The sequence below is a fragment of the Phanerochaete carnosa genome, assembly GCF_000300595.1.
Source record: "Phanerochaete carnosa HHB-10118-sp unplaced genomic scaffold PHACAscaffold_14, whole genome shotgun sequence".
NCBI classification, from domain to species: Eukaryota; Fungi; Basidiomycota; class Agaricomycetes; order Polyporales; family Phanerochaetaceae; genus Phanerochaete; species Phanerochaete carnosa.
This window is the reverse complement of record NW_006767641.1, coordinates 39,810-61,181: the sequence shown is the minus strand read 5'-3', so window position 1 is coordinate 61,181 and position 21,372 is coordinate 39,810. Positions and strand designations below refer to the sequence as shown.

Genomic DNA, 21,372 nt, shown 5'->3' with positions numbered 1-21,372 from the left:
GGCAACAAATTTCTTTAGATATACACCCGAGACATTATAGCTACAGCAGTAGTAAGTAAGATATATATATATATATATATAGCTATATTTAGATGTCCTTTCTCCTTGGCAGAGACCTCTTTGTCAGCTTGAAACCTTCCAGCCACGCCTTTATCGAGGCCAAACCACGCTGCTGCACAGCGAGAACCATCGGATCAACAGCTCCATTGTCGCTAATGAGGTCCAAGCAGTGGAAGCCGTTGCCAACAGCAATTGGCTGCTTCGCAGTGCTGACAGACGTTGTGCCATCCGTGGAGACAGTCGCTTTGTGCCAAGGATCACCTACAAAACGTGAGATTAGATGCGTTCAGAAAGGGTAGAAAACACGTAGAAGGCATACATTGGCCATTTGCAAGGAAGAGGCAGGTGGTTGATGCTGATGTTCCAGCCCTTGTAGGCGGAATTGACAGATTGCACATTCGGCACCAGAGGCTGGCTGAAGGCTTGTGGGAAGAAGTAAGTGCACTGCCGCTAAAGCAAGATATTAGTTTTTACACGAAATATAGGATGATCCCGAGAACACAAACCTCGTCATAGCTCAGTTGAATGAGCCTCGTTACGACTGTGAGGTGATTCTCTGGTGCACCTTCCTGGAGGAACCCGACCTGATTGCAATTGTTCAAAGCTCAGCACATAGACATTCTGGACTGAGAAGTTCACGAGACTTACATGATCCATTCTCAAGACCTGTTATCATTGCTGATTGAGTCGTCAGTGAAGACTGACTGCGTGGGGTCGTAGGTACCGAGACAGTCTCTACGGTTTACTGTGAACATTTTCTCCACATCATGTACATGGTTTAACTCACACAACGTCCTGCTTACCGCAGACTGTCATTCGGTCAATGCGCGATATCATACTCCAACAGAAAAATGACTTACGCAGATTGAGGTAAGTAGAGTTCCAGTACACGCCTCATATTGTGAAGATGTGGTCAAGTCCCCAGCTGGACACAGGAGCACCGTGCCGTTCTTGACCTCGAGCGCATCGCAAAACTGGAAGAACAAGCCTTCCGAGCCTGTGTCTGGAGACAAACTTTGCCAGTCTTAAAGGTTGTTTCACACTGCACAGCCACTTTAGTTTATTACCTTCGAAAGTCTGAAAACGACACTTACAGGCACCGGCGACGTCATCCAGGTGTGTAAAATTCTGCATGCCCCAGTTTGCCTTGAGTTTGTTCATCTCGCTCTCCAAGCCTTGTGTGAAGACCTGATCAACGTGTGCAATGACAGCTTCGACGTCTGCTGAGCAGTTTTGGGGCATGAACTGCCGGATGGGCTCAAAGTAGCCTCAATAATCTCTGTACGCGCATTTCATCAGCATATTTCACAACAGCTGCCCGCAGAACAAATGCACATGATTGTCTCGACCACAGCAGACGATGTGTATTCCCCTCAGAAGAGATTCAACTTGTTGACCATTGTCCAGCTCATAAGGGCGCTGGAGTAGCTCTCACTGACGAGGACCTAGGGCGCTGAGGCATTGTATCAGGTTTGATTAATTATGTGGCAGTAACTACTACAGTGTATGATGCATTACCTATTAGTAACTGAGCTAGCAATCGCGTAGGACCTGTAGAGCCTCTCCGGCACCTCTTGGCATGCTATATATGGTGCTTCCATCAACTGAGCTTGAAATTAGGCTGTATATGTAATATACCGCTTTTTTGAAAAGATGACCAAGCTAAAACATCATTCCAATATGGTAAAGCATCTCAAAACATATGATATATTTTAAACATATCACATGTTGAATGTTTTTGCATCATGTCATGGAGAACACATGTACAAACAAGTTCTCCATTAGTAAGCAGCTCAGCAAAGCAGTATCTGGGCTGTTATTCACAAAAAACTCGCTGGGAGCCAGCGAGTTTTTGGAAATATATGGTAGCACTCTTGAATTTGAAATAAGCGCCAGAGCATGGGAAACCAGCTTCTGCAAGCTATTACACCTGCTCCCCTTCCTTTTCCCCTCGTAGAATTGTCAGGGCAAGCATTAGAATAGGTTCTAGTATACTTGTGTGGTGTATGTCTTAACCCTCATGTCTTCCTGTGGTGTATACATTATAATAGGTAATAAATAATCTTTAAAGCAAAAAAGGGCACCAGAAACAAATGGTTCTGTACCTTGTATAGAGCTTGGAAGAAAGTTAAATGGCTCTAAACATATCTATACATGTTGTGCAAGCATGAGGAAGCAATTTAGAGGCCAGGATAACATGCAGAGATGCAGGCAGGAGGTCAGAACTCTTATTGCACTCATGATAGCTTGGCCACTGTTCTCAGCCTTTAGTAATGAATGTAGCTGGGTACAAATGGTTGTGCAGGTGCCTTAGCACTCTAGCACTAGTAAATAATATATACAGCTCTGTGAAGCCCTATTACACTTGGAAAGGGCTAAACTACACTCAACAACATGGGTATGCAAACAGGGCTTAAAAACACCACATATGCAGATGTACAGAAGCCCACAGGCAGAGACAAGCTAAATGCAGCTACAAACATAGTATTCAGACATATTCTAACCCTTCCAGGTGGTGATCCCCTTCCCACCTATGCTGTAGGAGCCAGGCACACACCTGTGCACAGATGGTGGTTTTGAACTGGTCAGAACTTCATCAAGATGTCACTCCGGGGTTAACTGATGAACTGCTCCACCAATACATGTCCTCTGAATATATAAAGTTTTATACCCCCGTTTTAATAGGCTGGAAATCGATTGGAAATGGTCTGCCCATTCTATTCTAAGTGGTTGATCCAGTAGAAGGTGTTTTCAACGAGATCAGCAAATAGGCGCCCATAGAAAACACTAAGATCTGCATAATCGGATGGCTTCCAAGGCCTGGAATCGAAAATAAAGCATAGCTGTCCTATCCTGGGCTATAAACGACACCTTCCAGCATATGAAAATGTTTGATATGTGTCATTTTATTTGCCAAGTCTCGCAGGCTCTACAGAGAGTTTGTAGATGCCTGAGGCTCCCCAAACTCTTGGGAAGGGTTCTAGTGCCATCTAACATGAGTGTATAACATTAGAAGAGCTGTAGGAGCTTTGCAAAGGGTTTTCTGCTACTTTCAGGCCCAAAGAAATCGATTTTTAATAGAAACAAAAGTATAGTATATTATACAGCAGTTATATTCACTCTAAACTGCACAGAACTACTCTACATAGGTACAGGTACCTATGCTGGAAGGTTTGGAGTTCATTGGACAAAGTGGAGGGGAGGAATTGAGCCAGGAATGGCTCCCAAAAGCGAAATTGATGTAAGAAGCCAGATAGCCAGATAGCAGCTTGGTGGCACTTGATGGAGCTGATGGAGCTTAAGTCTGCGCTAAATCCGCAAAACTCGACTCTCGGTGAGTATTTTGTGAATAGCGGGTTCAATATTGGTTTCTGACATATGTTTGGTATAGCAAATATGTTCAAACATATATTCTCCACCTTCCCATGTCATAAAACAAAAACGAGCACCGAAATCAGTATGTTATAGTATGTCTCCCAAATGTGGTCCATATTTCAATTCCAGCCGACAGAAACACCACGTATAGCATGCCGAGAGGTGCCAGAGAGACTTTACAGGCCCTACACAGTTGCTAGCTCAGTTACTAGTAGGTAATACATTGCACACCGTAGTAGTTACTGCCACATGATTAATCAAACATGCACCAAAGAGTGACCCATTGCAACAATGATCAGAGTTTGTCATACTTAATATATGTATATATCATCATACTCTCATTTTTTCATAATTTTAAATTGGCCTCATTGATCTTGATGCTGCTCACAGTGCTCACAAAGAATATTGACGCCTGTTAAATGAAGGCATTCGTGTCATTCTGAGCTCATTCCTCCTGCGAAACAGAGTAATATTTATGAGGAGATGCCTATTGTAATAGTTGTTCCAGAAGCACCATGTGCCTGAGATGTAGACCAGTAGAGTGCATGTTGTAAAATGAGCATTTCGTGTGACGATCCCAATTCATTGCCACATTTGGGCTGCGTGCTCCACCAAATTGCTTTTTTAAGACTTGGCGCTTCAGGATAGTTCGACTTTGCTCTTCACTGCACAACAACCGCCACTCGTAAAAACACCCAGCCAACTCGTCCAAAGTCTGCAGCAAGTATTTCGTACTTAATTCTCTATCTATATTACACATTGAACCTGCTACCTGTGCTAGCAGTGAAGACCGTCTCCACGGCTCAGCATACAGATATTCAGATGAGGCCCACCGCCTTTTGTATGATATAGACAAGTATGTGAGCGTGTCATTGTAGTTAAAGAAGTGTTCTAACAACGATATTCAGTGAACTATGTCCTCCTGTTCACACAGTTCGGTTCGCGGCGGGATTCTGCTGGAGAGAAATACCGAGGCAGAGCTCGACCATGACCGTACATCTGTTACATTTTTAGAACCATCATGTGGGCTAATATCTGCTTAGGCATCACTGAACTGCAGCATGTGCACAACGGCGTGGTAGGGTAGGGCGTTATCATGTGCCAGGGCGGAAGCAGATTTTGATGGTGCTGCCAACCGCCTTACCTGTCCCAGTCTTGAGCCTCGCCAGAGCAAGTCGCTCCATCTGTGGTAAATAGTGTTCAAGTTGTGAGGTGAACCATTCAGTTTTAGTTGCCTGCGGACGCGCTGACCTGTTAGTAGCATACGTTGCGGCGGGCATCAGTCGATCACTCTCAATCTCCCCTGTTTCTGATCTAGCTCCGCGCCCCTAAAGATGCCATTTGGAGCACTGCTGCCTTGGCCCTCTGGCACCCACCCCGCCACTTCCCCATCCTCTCCCAGAGCAGTTATCTGCTGTTGACGAGCTCTACTTGTTGTTGATTACACTTTCGCCTCACACATGCCAGTCACCAAGAAGCGCAAGCAGGCACCGGGTGGTACACAGCTCTTTTCCTTGTGTAAAGGAGAGCTCCAACAACGGGCCAGTGTTGCCACTATCAACAGAGTGTCCGCCGATGGACGACATATCATGTGTGGCATCGAATGATGCCCTGCTCCACTCCCTCTGCTAAAGCTGCTGGCTGACATTGTTGAAGAGAGCCTCTCTTGGAGTCTATTTCCTCCAGAGCCTGCTGATGAAGATGTCAATGATGCAGACCACCCAGCCTCTGTGTCGGCAATGAGCAATCCGACCACCAGGCAAGGCCCAAAAACCTTCGCAACATTGGTAAATAATTTTTTCATTGGCGCGGTCCTCATTTTTAACATGTCTAATCGACGCGTTGTAGATTCACGACCCCGTCCTTCTTGATTGGGCCAAACACCGTGACCTCTTTCTTGATGAGCTCCTCTGCTTGGATGGCTGGTGTGGCGCAGACTGCACAAGATGTGCAACTCGCCCATGCAACTCTGCTCGATTAACTGAATTTCACTGTGAAGATTGCATGGGGGGGTCCGTCGTATGTTGACATTGTTGCTTAGCAGCCCATGCAACCAATTCTTTTCACAATATTATGGTACATTGCTCGACTGTTTGAATATGTTCCCAGCTAACATATATTCTAGCAGTGGAACAGGCGGTTTTTTGAGGCTACGACCCTTCAAAGCATTAGTCTAGTCATCCAACTTGGCCACCTCTATGGAGAGGTTTGCCTTGTTCCCACATTAGCACCGCGCAGCTTCACGGTGATTGATACGAACGGTTTCCATTCAGTCACTGTTCAATTCTGCGAGTTCGATCATCAAGAGCAAGCAGGTACTCGGCTCCAACAACTGCTCCGCTACGAGCTATACTCTGCAACCTTTGATGACCCCTCTACGTGCTGCACGTTCCATCTAATGGAGACCTTCCACCTCCTCACCTTACAAAGCAAGGTCACAGTTTACGACTTTTATCTCTTCTTGCAGAAGACAACAAACTGCTTTGGGCTCCAAAAGCCTTTTGTACGTAGTTTGGCTCGGGCTCATCAAGCCATTTACTGACACCATGTTGTGCTTTTAGGATCGCCTTAAACCATTCTTGCGCATGGTCAGAGAATGGAGGCATATCTAGCTAGTCAAGTCTGCAGGCCGTGGCCATGAGTCTGGCGGAGTCTTAGCAACAAAACTGGGTGAACTCTGTCTGCAATGTCCGGCGTGTCCACAGCCTGATGTGAACCTCCCGCCAAACTGGGAGTGTATATCTGACAACCTCAAGTAAGTACCTCGGTGGATTATGTGGATATTAGCTGATGCATTCAAGGTTCATCTATACCACCTTTGTTGCACTCGACACAAACTTCAGGCTGAAGTGCCGCGCAATCTCCAATGAGGCTTGTGATCCTTCGATGTTGTCAGGCTGGGGTTATTGCATCGAGGGCAGTGCATACCGAGAGCATCTTAAGAAGTATGTTACTTAGGAAGATGTAAGCTCTTTGCTCCACTGTTCGCATTTCTGTGCTCACATGTCCGTCGTGCTTGGGTTATAAATAAGCACATGTACTGGGTTCACTGTGCTGATGCTTGCAAATAGTCGACACTATAGGGGCTATGCAACTACCGGCATTGCGATGGCGATCGATGTGCAACATGGCTTTATCTTGCCGAACGGAGTTGGGGACCTCCAAAAGAGTGAGAGGTATGGTGAAAACCTGCATGCTTTGTATAGTACTGATCACCGCCCTGCAGATACTGCAACATGGACTTTATATCCATGTCAGCCCTCAGCCTTCAGCCACAACCAACCACAAAGAAGGGGGTCGTTCTTTCCTACGACATTATGTGTCAATACTTGATCTGGCTTCACGAGTGTATCAAAAATCTGCTAGCGCACATTCAAATCGAACTGCCCATTGGTGGTGAAGTACAGTATGTGATCTCTAAGTACCATCTGAACACCCACAAGAAGCAAGATCATAACAAGTACTCACTCAACTTCATGAAGGGCTGTGGTCAGACGGATGGCAAAGAAGTGGAGCGTGGGTGGTCGTGTTTTGACGGTACCACTGCAAGTACGTGGGAGATGGGTCCAGGATTGAGAGAAGAAATGCTCGAAGACCATCTACACTGGAACAATGAGGAGAAGTATATTGACTTAGGTGCGGGCCCTTCACTGTGTATGACTTGGGTAGATCCATTAACCTCTGGCTTTTACAGGCCCAAACCTACATAAGCGCAAACATACAGCGGTTGCCAGCTTTTCGAGATTCAACCGTGCACATCAAGAGTTTGTTCAGGAGCTCCAGCCGTCACACGTTGCCAAGTGGGACACCCAGATTCTCATGTACAAAGCTGATTCTACCCTTCCAGATCCATACTACTGCACGCTGTCTGGTACATTGATTTTACAGACAGCTGTAGTTTGGTTGGACTGATTATTTGCAGGTATGAGCAAGGCAGAGATCTGGCTCAAGCTTGCCCAAGAAGAGGAGAACACAGCTAACAATGGACATGTCATGCTGCATGAGATTACACCAGCGACAATAATAGCAAATCTTATGGACCTAGAGGAACAACAGTAAGTTAACTACACTCCAATTGGTGTGCTTTCTGATTTTCTCTCTAGACGCAAGTTCCGGAAGAAGTACCCGTTGAACATGAGCGGCACTCCACTGCAGACTGCAGAAGCAATTGCCAAGCATGCGGCACTTCGGCACCACCTGAACACTGCACGCACTGTGCAGATGGTTTACATGCCGCGCGTCTCCATGAGACTTGCCAAATATTGCCAGTGGCTCGCATCATCCGGTAACACTTTGCGAAGGTTGCCTCCAGCTGAGCTCAACAAACTCAACATCCCGGAACTGCAGCCACTGTTTCTACCAAGCGAGCTAGACGAACGGGAACTCCATGGGTGTGTCTCTGGGTTGGCGGATATGGAGTTGTGCCTCTGAGACAGCCAACTTGCAGACAGCCTCAACAAACTACAAGTACATCTGCATATCTGCTCACATCTTGTTCATTTCAAGGACTGGCAAGCATGACATCAAGTTCCAAATACTCGAGCGCGTACAAAAATACAGCAGAACGAGATTAAGATCACGGCCTTCAAAGACAAGTATCGATCAGCACGCCAGGCAAAGCTCGCTATTGTTGGCCCTGGCCCTTGGGAGCAGCGTTGGAAGGTGCTTCAAGACCAAGATGTTGTGACGTTACACGGAGACGACGAGATTGTTGGAGTTGGGACATCAGAGGGCAAGCAAGAGCTGTCATGGATATGGAAGGGCACGAATGGAGAGGGAGACGTGAGTGGCATTCGGGAACTCAGCGACGGTGTGTTTTGATCTCTTGTCAGATGCATGTGGCTCATCGCTGCTGCCACCAGCCCTCCGCGTGGAATATTTCAAGTCAAGGGCCAGGTATGAGCGATATCAAGAAGAAATAGCTATCCTGTGAGAAGAGAAGCGACGCACGCTTGTGTTCCTGGAGAAGGCAGCGTTGCTGTGGGATCAACACGAAGGCTAGGCCAAAACACTCAAGACTTGCTGAATCGTTGCAGAAGGTGCAGGCGTGTATGCTGCCAAGCGCGCCACAGTCGAGCGAGGACTATGTGCATGGTTTAATAGCATCTGGGCACGCGTGCCAGATCTTGCTCTGACGATAACCAATGGAGATGAAGATAGAGAGATGGTTGTTAGTGGTGGCGATGGAGACGGTTTTGAGGTGCATTTCACTCTCACCGTGGATGCCGACTCTGATGATGATGGCCTCTGTGACTTGGTTGACACTGACGAAGAGTAGTTGTGGCTTGTGCAATATATTTCATTGGTCAATTAATCTTACTATATGGTACTGCTGTCTACATTAATGTCCGATTCGACCATATTGGGTGCTTCACTGCCGCGGAGCAAATCCTGCACTATTCTATTGACACTTGAGACTTAGCAAATTCTGGGAACGGATAGTCATGTGATCTATGTTGAACATTGTAATGTATGCATGTCCCAGGGCAGTATCTCTGCAGTTCTATGTCTAAACAATGATATTACAGTATGGCCGCATATTACATTATCTTTGAGCATCGGGAACAGGAGTATCGGATGAGTCATAATAAATATAAGAAATATTAAAAGTATATTCGTACAGTCAGATATTGTACTCGTGTGAGTCAGAGATAAAGGTTCAAAACAGCAGTATAAGATGCTAAGAGACATAAGTCTACCTATGTATGTGTTCTTATTGTGAACAGGTGGTCCCGTGTGTGCCCAGAAAGGATCGGCTGCACTGGCCAACGGAAAGTGCCCATAGTGAAGCTCTTTGTATGCTGGTAGGACAATATTGATATAAGACACATACACATACACTTCCGCTAGCATTATCTATTAAAAACCTGCTGCATTGAAGCAGCCTGGGGGCAGAAGAGCCAGCTGCGCATGTGCCAAGCAGCGATCGGTTGTGCCGGCTGGCGCAAAGTGCTGATAGCAGCATTATTGCCACCTCAGTGGGCCGATATTCACCTCAAATATGCACACGACAAGTGCTACAGACCTACCAAATTAGACTCATGTCAAACGAGAGCCATTCAGCTGCAGGAGAGTGATTAAAACACCACCATGAGAAAGCCGGAAAGGGCACGTTGATGGCATTACCTTTTTGGGATTGTCCAGGCTTGTGGCGTTTGAGTGGCAACTGCTGAGAAATAAGGCCTGCTGCTATTTTGGAATACGCCCACAGCTGTTAATAGCTGAGTTTCAATGCTATATTATGCATATTACATTGGGAAGACTGCTGTCTGCATGATTCAAGTAGGTAATGCATCATCCATGGTTTCCAAGCTTGGGTAGCCTGTGTAGATGAAGAGGGTGATGCATCACCCACTGCCCCTGGACACCTCCAATGAATGATGCATCACCCTCTGTGGAGCTACCCTGGGGTTGATGTATGAGACTTAAGACAATAGCTCGGATTGTGTAAATTGGCAATTCAGGCCATAAGGCCATTGACAATGCGCTCAATGAATATGATATGCTGTGAGCCCTGCATTACAGGAGCATCCGGGCCGAATGCTTCCTCCACAACATGTGTGAGTCTAGCAACACGTAGTTAGAGGTGGGTGAGAGCAGATGCCACATCAATTCCCAATGTTATGCTTCGATAAGTGCTTAGACCATCTCTGGTCCAAGCTGCATAGTCGACAACTAATCAGATATGAGTTTCCATTCAGAACAGTGCATTATCGAGAATGCTCACCATCTACAGAGACGCATCTCAAGTCTGTCTGAGAGCAATTTTGGCAAGGTTGATCAGAGCAGACAGCCTGAACAGAGTCAAGCAGAAGGAGGGGGTTGCATGGCAATCAATGTATGTAGCATTCCGCACATCCAGAAACAGGTCGAAGCTGTGAATCTCATCAACATCAAGCAACAACAATGTTGGGAAGCATTACCATAATTCCATATCATGGCAGAGCATTCTCTGGTGATAGCTCAGCTCTGATGTCGACAATCCATAGTTTTACATTTGGCAAATGTCCACTCTCTGTCTCAATATTCTCCTGATCACTGATAAACAAAGCCACATAGACAGTGAACAAAATACAAAAGCCTACCGGATACAAAGCATTCTCGACCAAAGGGCTCGCTCTCGACTTTGGTCAGACTGGTTATCGGAATGATGCAATAATGCCGAGATATTGTTGTTCAGTTCCTGTGCTGCATGGAACCTTTCGTGAATCCATCGGAGATCATTGCTAAGAAACCCAAAAGCGTAGGATAAGTGATATCCATATGAGGCTTGAAGGTCATCCTGGAGCCCACAAAGATGAGATTGAACGGATAAACAAGTTGGAGTGAACGAACCAATCTAGCTTTGAGCTGATTCCATGCTGCTCCAAGCAATTGTTCCACGCCATAAATGTTGGACATGTTGAGAACAACTTGAACTTGCTCAGCACAGTAACCGGCGCCGTCTGAGGAGGACATGATCTTCCAAGTATAAAGCAGAGAGAAATGCGAAGGGTGCTGGTGACAGGAAATGCTGAAAGATGGGGCAAGGTCTCTAGCAGTGATGTGTAAGGCTATATAGTTCAGGGAATGGTGGCGATCAAGCTATACCAAATCTGGATATTGTGGTAATCAGATGCAAATGCAAGTTCCTGGTGCTAGACTTGTGCATGGGAAGAATCAGGTTGCATACTCATCACAGTAAAGGTAGCTCCTCCAGAAACGAGCATGGTACGAATTGTTGGAATACTGTGGCAGCAATATGACTGGTTACTAAGTATTACAGTGTCTGTACACACTAAGTTAGTTTATGCTACAGTGGTATCAGTGGAGTACACCAGTTATGGCAATACAAATAGCTGGAATGCAGCAACTGCTGGAATTGTATCCAAGGTTGTATAACCATGTACACGGAAATGTAGCAATTCCAAGAGTGTTACAACACATATTATGCAAGTCAGCCATGCGGTCAGATTTGCCAAGCTGGCTTTCAGCCTCAAAGAACCAAAATTTGCTAGGACATTTAGAAGGCAATAGAGTGCTGTGAAAAAAGAGCACTACCGATAATGTAACCTTGGAGTAATTATTCCGGTATGCAAAGTAATCGCTTTTCAGGCTAGCTCAGCTTGGTATAGTTACAGCCAACCAATCGGAAAAGCTCTAAGAACTATTTCATCTAATGACTATGGTTACCAGTAATCTTTGGCTATGACAAGTTTCTACATTGTGGTTCATGTTACTCGATGGCGAGTGTATGTACAAATGCCGAAATTTGGACATCACTTAATATATATACGGTGAAGCATGTGGGCAATTCCGGTGAGTAATAATAGGGTGTTTCACGGTAACGTTTTTGGGCCCTTTTTGCCGTTCTTTTTGGCCGTGTTTTTGGGCATCACTTCAGACTCGCTCAAAAACGGTTTCAACTCAAAAACACAATAGGCCAAAATGGCTCTGGAGCTGTTTTGACAGTCGTTTTCACTTGTGTTTTTGCGTCTCGTTTTTTCTCCCACACCCAAATTAACAAGCATGTATATATTTATGTATACCTTACAACACTAATATCATCCTGCTCGAGCCTAATTAACCTTCCTTGGCGCTTAGTGTAGCCCTCCAAGTGCGCGACAGGCACCTCTCTCTTGTTTGAATTTTCTTCATGAATTTTGCATTGCTACAGCACCATGGAACGCCAGGGGAAGGCAAAGCGCACCCTGCTGACATCACCAGCAAAGCCTAAGACAGACCAAAAGCCTAAGAAGACATTTAAGGCAAGCAAGGAGACAAAAACACCACTGCCAAAGCTCGACTGAGCCCAGCATCCCGAGTGGACCCAGCATGGGATAGCGTACCTTCAGCAGAACCCTATCTTCCGCCGCAAACTCCACAGCGATTCTACAGCTGATGTGAACAAGAAGAAGCGCCACAAGGACAACAACAAGGAGTCAAAGATCGCACTTTTCGGGGTGCTTGCCGGTGAAGGCATCTTTGATTCTGTTGGTGAAGATGCCGGAGTTGATGTCGATGATGAACTTCGAAAGGCCTGCCAAGAGCACCCTAATGCATTTGCAAAGTCCACTCAGCAGCAATGGGCAAGGTATGTAAGCACAAGCACAGTCACTTACTGCAGCTGAACCAGGATTCTGTGCAGGCTTAAGTCCAAGTATACCAGCTATGTCAAGTGGTTGAAAGAGACAGGAGGTGGAGTAGAGGACTCTGACGAGTATAAGAACATTCTTGGTGAGTTATCACATAAAGAAGATGCAGAGATGCTCACCTGACAACATCTCTAGCTAAAATTCATGCAGAATGGCCCTTTTGGGATGATCTGCATCTCTGGTGGAAGGAGCTGCCGAATTACAACCCTATTGAGATCTTGAACTCGACAGCCAGCTCCAGCCATGCAGCAAATGCTGCTGCTATTTTCGATGCGCAGCTCACAGCAACTGATGCAGATGACAGACTGGATATGGGCAGCAGCTTCGATGACACTAACGAAGTCCAGCCCGAAGGTAGCGAAGACGGAGAAGGAGCCGAAAATTCCAACGCATTGAGCCTTATCTTTCGCACTCACATTTCCATGACCAACGGCATGCATAGGCTTCTTCCACACCTTCTAGATGGTCGCTGTCTCCACCTCCTTCTACGAGGTGCTCTTCATCGATTGTTGCAAAGGCTACTCAAGGCACACAGAATGCTCCACTACCACCAACCAAGAGCAAAGAAGGAAAGAAGACCAAATATGGTGGCTTACTGGCTTCCAGTGCGAAGCAAGGCTTTAATGCCATTGCTAACTTGGGGGCAGAGGCTGAGTGTATAGACAAGCGCCATGCAGACAGAGACAAGTTGCGTGCTTGGGAGCTCGATATCAAGCTTGAGTGTACGAAGCTCGAGAGGCGAAAGATCGAGCTTGAGGCACAAGCTCGTGCACACAATTCTCAGATACTTCTTCAGATGATGTCTATGGTTGCTGGATCATCTTTGTGCACACTTGGAGCCAGTCCTAGCTTTGGGACCGTTTCGCACACATCTGGAGCCAGCTCCAGCTTTGGAACTGTGCCAGCAGATGTACCTGCTACTTCAGGTAGCATGTTCGGATCTGATTTCGGAAGTGACGGTCTTAGCATTGCAGACGGTCTTGGCATCACAAACAGTCTTGGCGAAGAAAGTGCTGTTGCTGGCTCAGAGTATTATTTTTTGCCCGAATAGATATATAACAGTTTACTGAGCAACTAGATTGCTCGTGAATAGAAGCTCTTTAACTCGCCGTTGTTGCCCCTGTCCTGCTGTTTCGCATCTATCTCCACAGCTGCTACCTTCATTCTCACCATCGCTTGAAAGCCGCTCAACATCGAACAATGCACCTTCTATAAGGAGCTCTTCATCCCACTCACTATCTCTCTCTGCCCCTTGCTCTATCTCCAATATCAAAGTGTGAATGACAATACATGCGCGGACCCATTCGACTGCACAAAAATGGTCTGTAGAGTTCTTGATCTGCTGCCGAAGATCTCGTAGAGAGTGAAAGCGGCCTTTGAAATAGCCAACTGTATGCTCTGACTTTACGCGAACTTGGTAGAAGCAGCAAGAACTGGTGAACAACCAAATAAAGTCAAGCAGAGGTCATGATAACACTCATCCGAGATACCCAGTAATTAAAAATTTTATTCTCTCGTATGTTGGCGGCAGGCTTCTTAAACGGTGTCACACACCAGGCCTCTATAGAATAGGCTGAATCTGCCCAAATCCATTCACCCTTCCTGAAGAGCTGGTGGTGTTCTTTATGGGTGCGGGAGTCCATGAAGGCAGTTGAGTCATGAACACTTCTGCAATGGCCTATAACATAATCGACTATGCGCAGATTTGGAAGCGTGATGAGCTGAATGGCATGTAGTAAGCACAGCATCTCTAGGAAAGGTATACACGTACCTGCACGTTAAGCGAATAGTTTGATTTGCAGTCAAAATAAGCTTTGCCGTGACGGGCAGGCTTTTCTGCCAGCTTGACCAGAGTGCCATCAACGAGGACATAGCCGTCTCTCCATGCAGTGCAGGCAGCTGCTTCTACCCACTCCTTGGCTTCCTCTTTCTCTGCTGCAGATGGCCAGCGAATCGCCTGGTCATGAAGAGCCAAAAATGCGATGATCACCCACCTGGTAGCCTTCACCACCATCCCAGCTGACGACCCTGCCCACTGTGCAACAGCCTCTACACCAGCTGCATTTCCATTATGCCCAAAGCGGTACAGCACAATAGCGAGTTGATGGGGAATTGGCATCTGCGAGCTGTTTGACTGGTTGTAAAATACAGGGTGCTGGTTGATCTGCTGAAGAAGAGCATCAAAGGTGGCAGGAGACACGTGTAGGTTGCGGCGAAATCGTTTCAGGTCATCGTGCTTGAATAGATGGAGCACCAAATGAAGTTGTGACGCCTTATGAACTGGCTTATAGACTGCAAAATGGCGGCTGGTGGTTAAGAAGTGCAGACGGTCATTAACTGCTCAAAGGCGCTGAAGGTATAGGTTGTCCGACAGGTTGTCCTCTGTCTCTGCTTCAGAGATGATGTCGGAGTCTGCAGACACCTGTGTTAAGTCTGACAATGCTGAAGATTGTGAGTAGCCTGAGCTCATTGAAGTATCTGAATCGGTGCTATCTTTGGCATAGGTCGACCTGGATTCAGAGTCTGAATCTGCGCTATAAGGTTGCTCCAATTCAGGCCATCGAAGCTGCTGAACACACGCGGCATATCTAAAGATCTCGTGTAGTAGTTGCTGGCAGAGCAGGATGGCGGGCATGACAGTGCTGCAGGACGCTGTAGTGGTGATCTGCTGTGTGTCACGCAGCAACACGACACCAAAGGGTCAGAAACCATGGCCTGCATGGGAGGGTTTTACAGTAGACATGTTTTTGGGTTGCTTTTTGGATCATTTTTCATTGCAAAAAGGTACTCAAAACATGATCAAAAAGGTACTCAAAAACGCTTCAAAAACGCCATCGTGAAACACCCTAATGCAGTATCATAATGCTTACACAATGTTTACCAGCTTTACCAGCTTAGCTTACATATCTTGCCAACAACCAATGATCACGCTCGTACTTGCCGCAGTCATTCTTTCATCTCTACTCGCTAAGATCTATGCTTATTCTTTCCAATCATAAGCTAGCAATCATTCCAATATATTTCCAGCCATCATAAAGGAGTGTGAGACAGTGACAGAGTTACTCTGCAGTCTGATTTGTGTAGTTGGGGCAATTCAGTCTTCTGGCTCAGTAGTAGGCTAACTAGTAGAACAGCATGACACTTTTACGTCCATGCAAAGCATGCCGCATTTGTAAGGTCTCTATTAGGTCTCTGCTGTAGTGGATACTACATACTCAAAGGCATGCATTTTCTGGCTTGATCTTCCCCTATGCACTGTAAATACCATGTGGTAATTTGTAACATGCACTAGTGTACATCCTGTAGCTATCAAGGCCTGGCCAAAGTATGTCAAGGGTGATTGCATACCTTTGTGCAAGAAGTGATGATCTAGAGCTATCTCGGAAACTATGATGTAGCCAAAGTGCCAAGTGGCGTAACTCTGCCTTTCATGCACCGTTTCAGCCTTTGCTTCTCTATCTACCACCCACATCACCAGTCTCACAGCCATTGCCTCTATCACCCCTTGACCTCGCCACAAGGTACAACTCCGAGTGTTGAAACACGAGAAAAGGCAAGCAGAAGAAGCGAAGGATGGCAGAGTGAACAGAGAGGTGGAATGCAGGGCGCAAGACAGAAAAGGCTGCTTCATTCAAAGTAAGTGCTCCTTTGCCACTGCAATGCTAACTTAATTGTCCTTGGGCTGCTTTGCTGATGGCGTTGCAGCTGGCTGGCTAGCTGAATGTGAATGAACGAATGTGCGGCAACAAAAATGACTGGAGTAGACGACAATGAAGAACTCCACACTGCGAAATCATCTTGCTCCCCGTCTCGATGACCGATGACTGCTTTCAATATAATTGAAAGTGGTCAGTTTTGAACGTGGCAGCAGCAATGACAGCAGGGGCAATAATGATCGGAAATCTAGTCCGCACATTTACGAACACAGTGAGCACGTTCATGTCGTCATGCAAAATGACCAACCAAAACGAAGAGCACTGCTGACTCACAGAGAGTCTATTGGCAAAGACGGCAGATATGCCTGAAAATCACACAAGTCAGGAACTAGTTTCCGACCATCCAAAACTAGTTGGTGTCTGGCTCAGCAAAGCTCCAGTGAGACGCGAGTGGAAAGAATGGTGAGTTACACAGGACCATGATCAAATCACAAAGACAGTGGTTGCACTAAAAGGTACAAGTCTAGAACTGGTTTCCAATGGTTGAAAACTAGTTCTGGACTTGTAATTTTCAAGTGCAACAGATGCTAACTAGTTTTTGACGGTTGGAAACCAGTTTCGAACTTGTACTTTTCAAGTGCTATAGATGCCAACTAGTTTTCAACCATCAAAAACTAGTTGGCATCTATTGCATTTGAAAAGTACAAGTCCAGAACTAGTTTCCGACAGTTGAAAACTAGTTGGCGTTTAGGTCGGTGCAACTTCTAGGTGAGGTGATCAGCAAAGACAGTGACTTACACAAGCTCACTATTGGACATGGAAAGTGCAGCAATGGCACCAGTGGGCATTGCCAAAATCATAACGCATTCAGCAGAGACAGTAGACGACAATACAGCATAATGACAGCAACTTAGCTCTAAGCTACATTGTTATCATTATATAGATTGCCGTCTCAGTCACACCGGAATTGCACATCGAAGTGTATCAGCAATTCCAACTAGTTTTCCAACCATTGGAAACTAGTTGGCATCTGGTTGCAATGGGGTGCAGTGACTGATTGGGCAATGCAGCATGTTGGTAAGCACTGCAGTTCACTTTTTAGCACTGCAGTTCATTATTTAGCGCTGCCGTTCATTTTAAGTGCTGCAGTTGAGACAAAGCCCTTTGTCTCTTGCAGTATATATATAGGTCCCACTCTTCCCACTCTAAACCCTAAACCCTTTGCAGGGATCAGGTGTGTCTTCAACCGGTCTCCGAGCCCACTTCTGTGAATTGACACCTTGCAATCAGATACGAAACCAAGAGTTTGTCGACTGGCATTCAATAGCAAGGGCAAAGACCATTATAGAAGCTCATGCCGAGTTTGCTGCTGAGGACACATTAACACCACCCAACTCAGAGCGCAAGGACGCAACTTATGTCCCTGATGCTGAGTCTCTACCCACCAGTCCAGCTACGCCAGAGGTTAAAAGATGGCTGACAAAAGTGGAGAAGAAAAAGAATAAAGCTTAGTGGTGTTCAATTGTTTTGTAACTCCTTGCACTTGTGATACATCAGAAAAAACCCCCCTAGCTGCTAGCAGGTAACTAAGTGGTGGGTAGATGAAGCTCGTCTGTGAAACACCTTGCATCAGCGCCCCCCAACAGCGCACCCCGATTATCTGGACGCTGCCTCTAATTTGTGGGCATCCTCGCACCCAACATCGCTGGCTGCCGGTTGTACATACTATTTGTGGACCTGTGAGTTGCTTTCATTATCGATATACTGTTCATTATCTGAGTTCGTCGCGTGATTAGGAGTTAATCTGGCGATGACAATCTTTAGGTTCCGGCCAGTTGCTGGTGTGCTCGGCAACTGTAAGGCACGCGACTTATCACCCATTTACTGTAGACATCTTCCTTTTTTGTAACTTAGTGCTCTCGCCGATCGGAAACACATTCTTCTTGTGCTAGCTCATGTATTTGTTATTGGGTAGCATTCTGGCCTGATATAAGATTGGGATGCCCCTTGGTTTCAGGCTCAGACTTTACTTTTACCCCTCTGTTGTAGCTACTCTTCGAGAATATAATGCAGTCTGGCTCTTGCAGGGTGATTCCTAAGTCTACGACCTTACAGGTCTTACACTTTTTTGAGCCTTCAGGCTTGTATCCAGCAAAAGCAAATTTTATTTGTTGTCGCTACTACAGTAAAACTACCGAAACTGAACCACTAAGGACCAAGAATGAGCACTCAAGTCCTCAGATCTCAATTGAGAACTGCATCACTGATGATTCCTTTTGAGGAAAGCAGCGGTGATGCGTACGTTCCGACAACAGCGAGCACCGAAGTGTCAACCACACTGGTGTCTATATCTTATATTAAAATGAGAATCGCCCCGATGCCTCCTTTGTGTGTTGACACTGAATGTGTTGACAGCCAAGATAGCGCCACTGGCAATCAAACAGATAACAGGAACTCTTCCTCGTTCGTCTCTGAACTTACTACCACAATGGGATTGGCCAGCGATGCAGAGCTGGTCAATCTCCACCTGTCCATCAGCCGCGGAGGAGCGCCCTCAGTATATGAGGCGGCTCTTCCTCAAATCAAGGAGGAAGATGAAGAGCACAGGAGGGCTCTTTGTGAAGTTCGATGACACTGCGATTGGGAACTGTCCCAGGTATGGAATGTGTTCCAAGAGCAGATCTCCAACGCAGGCGGTATGTTTGAGGAAGTGACTACTGAGTTTGAAGATTTCATCACTGAAACCCGCAACGAACTCAATGGGTACCACGCCAAGTTTGCTAAGACCATCAAGAGGTCCAAGCAGAGCCTTGACATCCTTGGCGAGACATTAGAGGAGACTTTGGCCAAGATGGCCAACGGAGATTCCCGAGACGAAGCTGCCCAAGCCATAGAGGTGAAGGAGCTCGACAGGCTGCGAGTCTCCCAGATCAAAAGCCCTGTTGATGAAGGTGACGAAAATGACAAGTCATCCACGTTGCCTTCCCCTGAGCTTCAACCCAGCCCGAAGAACAAAGGGAAGGCTAGAGCCGACCCTATCATACCCTTCAATCTTCCTGCTACTAACTATGGAGGGAATCCCCCAGACAATGGAAGGATTTCTCCCATCTCAGAGCCTCAGTCTCATGCCATGCAAGCTTGAATGAACACCTCCACCAGGCCGGTTTACATCCTGATCCAAACGAGACAGCTGATAGTGCTGCCTGTTTGAATGGGGATGAGCCTGACGAACAGGGCCAAAGAGGGAACCACGGTGGTAGCGGTGGACATGGAGGATATGGAGGTAATGGCAGGGGAGGTGGAAATGATGGGAGTGATGGATCAGATGACAAACCCGAAGGTAAGCCCGACGAAGACACAGAAGAGCAAGACTCCGAAGGCAAAGAAGGGGATGGCAAAGTCCATACCACCATCTTTGCAGGAACATCAAAGCAATCCATGCCTGGACGTGCGCGACAACAAGTGCCTGCAGGGCAAGGTGTTCAACCACAACAAAGTGGGTGAGCAGGTCTGTCGAATGTACAGATAAACCCTGTACCTTTACTGATGGCCCCACTATTGTCCATTTCTGGGTATGCACAACAAGCAACTGCAGCATCTAAGACGACAAGGAAGAGGACAGCTGCGGCTACTGAAACCGCCAATTTGGCAGAATGGAGTTATAATCCATCTGTCCATGTTGGCCTGTCTGTCCATGTCGTGTGGCCTCCTGCAGCTGCAACTGTGCCTGCTCTTGTCGAGTCAGTATTCACAGCTATAAAAGACCATATCAACTGAAACTTAGGAAGAGAGCTGCCTAAGCTCCCTTCCTCGGTAAAGGTAAAATCAGAGATTACTGCCACATATAGTAGTAGCTCTGATCACAACGAATTCTGGACATTCTTCTTGAAGTTCGTCCGGTTCGCGTACCTTGCTAGATTAAACGTACCCGACTTAGAGTCGGAAGCAGTCCTGCTCTTGAGAAACCAATTGGAAGGCGAGCCTGCTACTTGGTTCCGCGAGGATATCAAACCAAATCTACTAGTACTAGGAGATCACAGAACGACATTGGCAGGAACCTTCTGCTCAATGTACTTCCACTTTGTGAAGTTCAGTACGATTAAGGACGCAGCCTACAAGTACGATTTTGTGCACTACTCATCTCATACTGGGGTGAACGGGTTCTTCCAAAATCTGGACAAGCACGCCAGGCGAATGGTTGTCCATCCAGACTCATATTCATTCGCCTGACAGTTCATGGATGGACTCCCAATATCCATATCTACTCGGATTGAAGAACTTCATCAACGAAACCTGAGAACTCGAGTGCTGAGAGGCTTCTCGAGAGTGCCCTTCAGATCAAGGACCTTGATGCCAGCACAGAGACTTGGCAAAAGCAACAGGCATCTATGATGTCAGCAAAGATGGTGGCAGCACCGTCGTCTTTGAAGACCCAGGGTGATGCACCTTCCCACAGCGATCGAGAGTCGTCAAGGCAGTTCTCAGAAAATCGATCTAGTTATTTCCCTCGTGATTGGCGTAGGGAAAGGCCACAGCGCTCTTGCAAACGACCCGAACGTGACAGCAATGGCCGTAGAGACCAATGTGAGCAACAAGATCGTCCGCGTCCGTTTTCGAACCAACCCAATCAGGGCGAGGCTAAGGCTGCGCCAGTCAATAAGTCCAAATGTCGTGGGCGTAGCCCCGGCCTCCTATTTTATTCCCATTTTCTCCGATTTATTCCACGTTTATACGACCCTCCAAACGTCCTCGGCGCATTAGCGCCGGTTTACAAGTCCTAGCTGCGCGCTAACACCTTGAAACGCATCACCAACGGGCACGCATCAAACGCATCAGACGCACCTGCATCGCCGCCGCCTCGTCCCGCATCACGCTTCCTCGGTAACAGCCGCACTCCGATCTCCATCGGACATCCAATCCCCGTCGGCCCGACAACGTCATACACCATGACACACCGGCCCCCGTCTATCTCCGAGTCCGATCGGCAACGGACATCCTATCTCCGTCAGGCCCGACAACGTCATCAGATATGACACACGGCCCTCGCTTCTCCGCCAAAGTCCCCTAGACACTAGCAGCCGCTGTAGCAACAGTTGCTTATGTAACGCCTGGTCCGTGCGCAGTCTGACTAGTATATAAGAACCCCC

At 46.8% G+C, this 21,372-nt stretch overlaps 5 protein-coding genes across 5 annotated transcripts; 3 read left to right on the top strand and 2 right to left on the bottom strand.

Annotated features, from left to right (window-relative positions):
* Nucleotides 1-336: 336 nt before the first annotated feature.
* PHACADRAFT_201630 (uncharacterized protein) lies at nt 337-1,302 on the bottom strand (the record flags this gene model as incomplete). The annotated part of the gene is made up of 6 exons (XM_007401938.1): nt 337-510; nt 567-644; nt 709-726; nt 864-869; nt 921-1,084; nt 1,155-1,302. The coding sequence occupies 6 exons, from the start codon at nt 1,300-1,302 to the stop codon at nt 337-339; spliced, it is 588 nt and encodes a 195-aa protein (XP_007402000.1).
* A 3,872-nt stretch (nt 1,303-5,174) lies between these two features.
* On the top strand, nt 5,175-8,713 carry PHACADRAFT_33448 (uncharacterized protein; the record flags this gene model as incomplete). The annotated part of the gene is made up of 14 exons (XM_007401906.1): nt 5,175-5,222; nt 5,284-5,454; nt 5,561-5,938; nt 6,048-6,190; nt 6,279-6,380; nt 6,507-6,611; nt 6,662-7,089; nt 7,130-7,306; nt 7,358-7,490; nt 7,539-7,826; nt 7,887-7,902; nt 7,996-8,217; nt 8,298-8,331; nt 8,472-8,713. The coding sequence occupies 14 exons, from the start codon at nt 5,175-5,177 to the stop codon at nt 8,711-8,713; spliced, it is 2,487 nt and encodes an 828-aa protein (XP_007401968.1).
* Nucleotides 8,714-11,718: 3,005 nt separating this feature from the next.
* PHACADRAFT_33447 (uncharacterized protein) lies at nt 11,719-13,620 on the top strand (the record flags this gene model as incomplete). Its single annotated transcript, XM_007401905.1, has 5 exons — nt 11,719-11,733; nt 12,231-12,508; nt 12,551-12,651; nt 12,705-12,910; nt 13,012-13,620. 5 exons carry the CDS (start codon nt 11,719-11,721, stop codon nt 13,618-13,620), a joined length of 1,209 nt encoding a protein of 402 aa, XP_007401967.1.
* A 481-nt stretch (nt 13,621-14,101) lies between these two features.
* Nucleotides 14,102-14,832, bottom strand: PHACADRAFT_67659 (uncharacterized protein; the record flags this gene model as incomplete). The annotated part of the gene is made up of 2 exons (XM_007401937.1): nt 14,102-14,290; nt 14,341-14,832. Coding segments are annotated over 2 exons (681 nt in total), but the record flags the coding sequence as incomplete, so codon positions are not given.
* Nucleotides 14,833-18,713: 3,881 nt separating this feature from the next.
* Nucleotides 18,714-19,367, top strand: PHACADRAFT_201628 (uncharacterized protein; the record flags this gene model as incomplete). The annotated part of the gene is made up of 2 exons (XM_007401936.1): nt 18,714-18,848; nt 18,906-19,367. The coding sequence occupies 2 exons, from the start codon at nt 18,714-18,716 to the stop codon at nt 19,365-19,367; spliced, it is 597 nt and encodes a 198-aa protein (XP_007401998.1).
* Nucleotides 19,368-21,372: the final 2,005 nt, after the last annotated feature.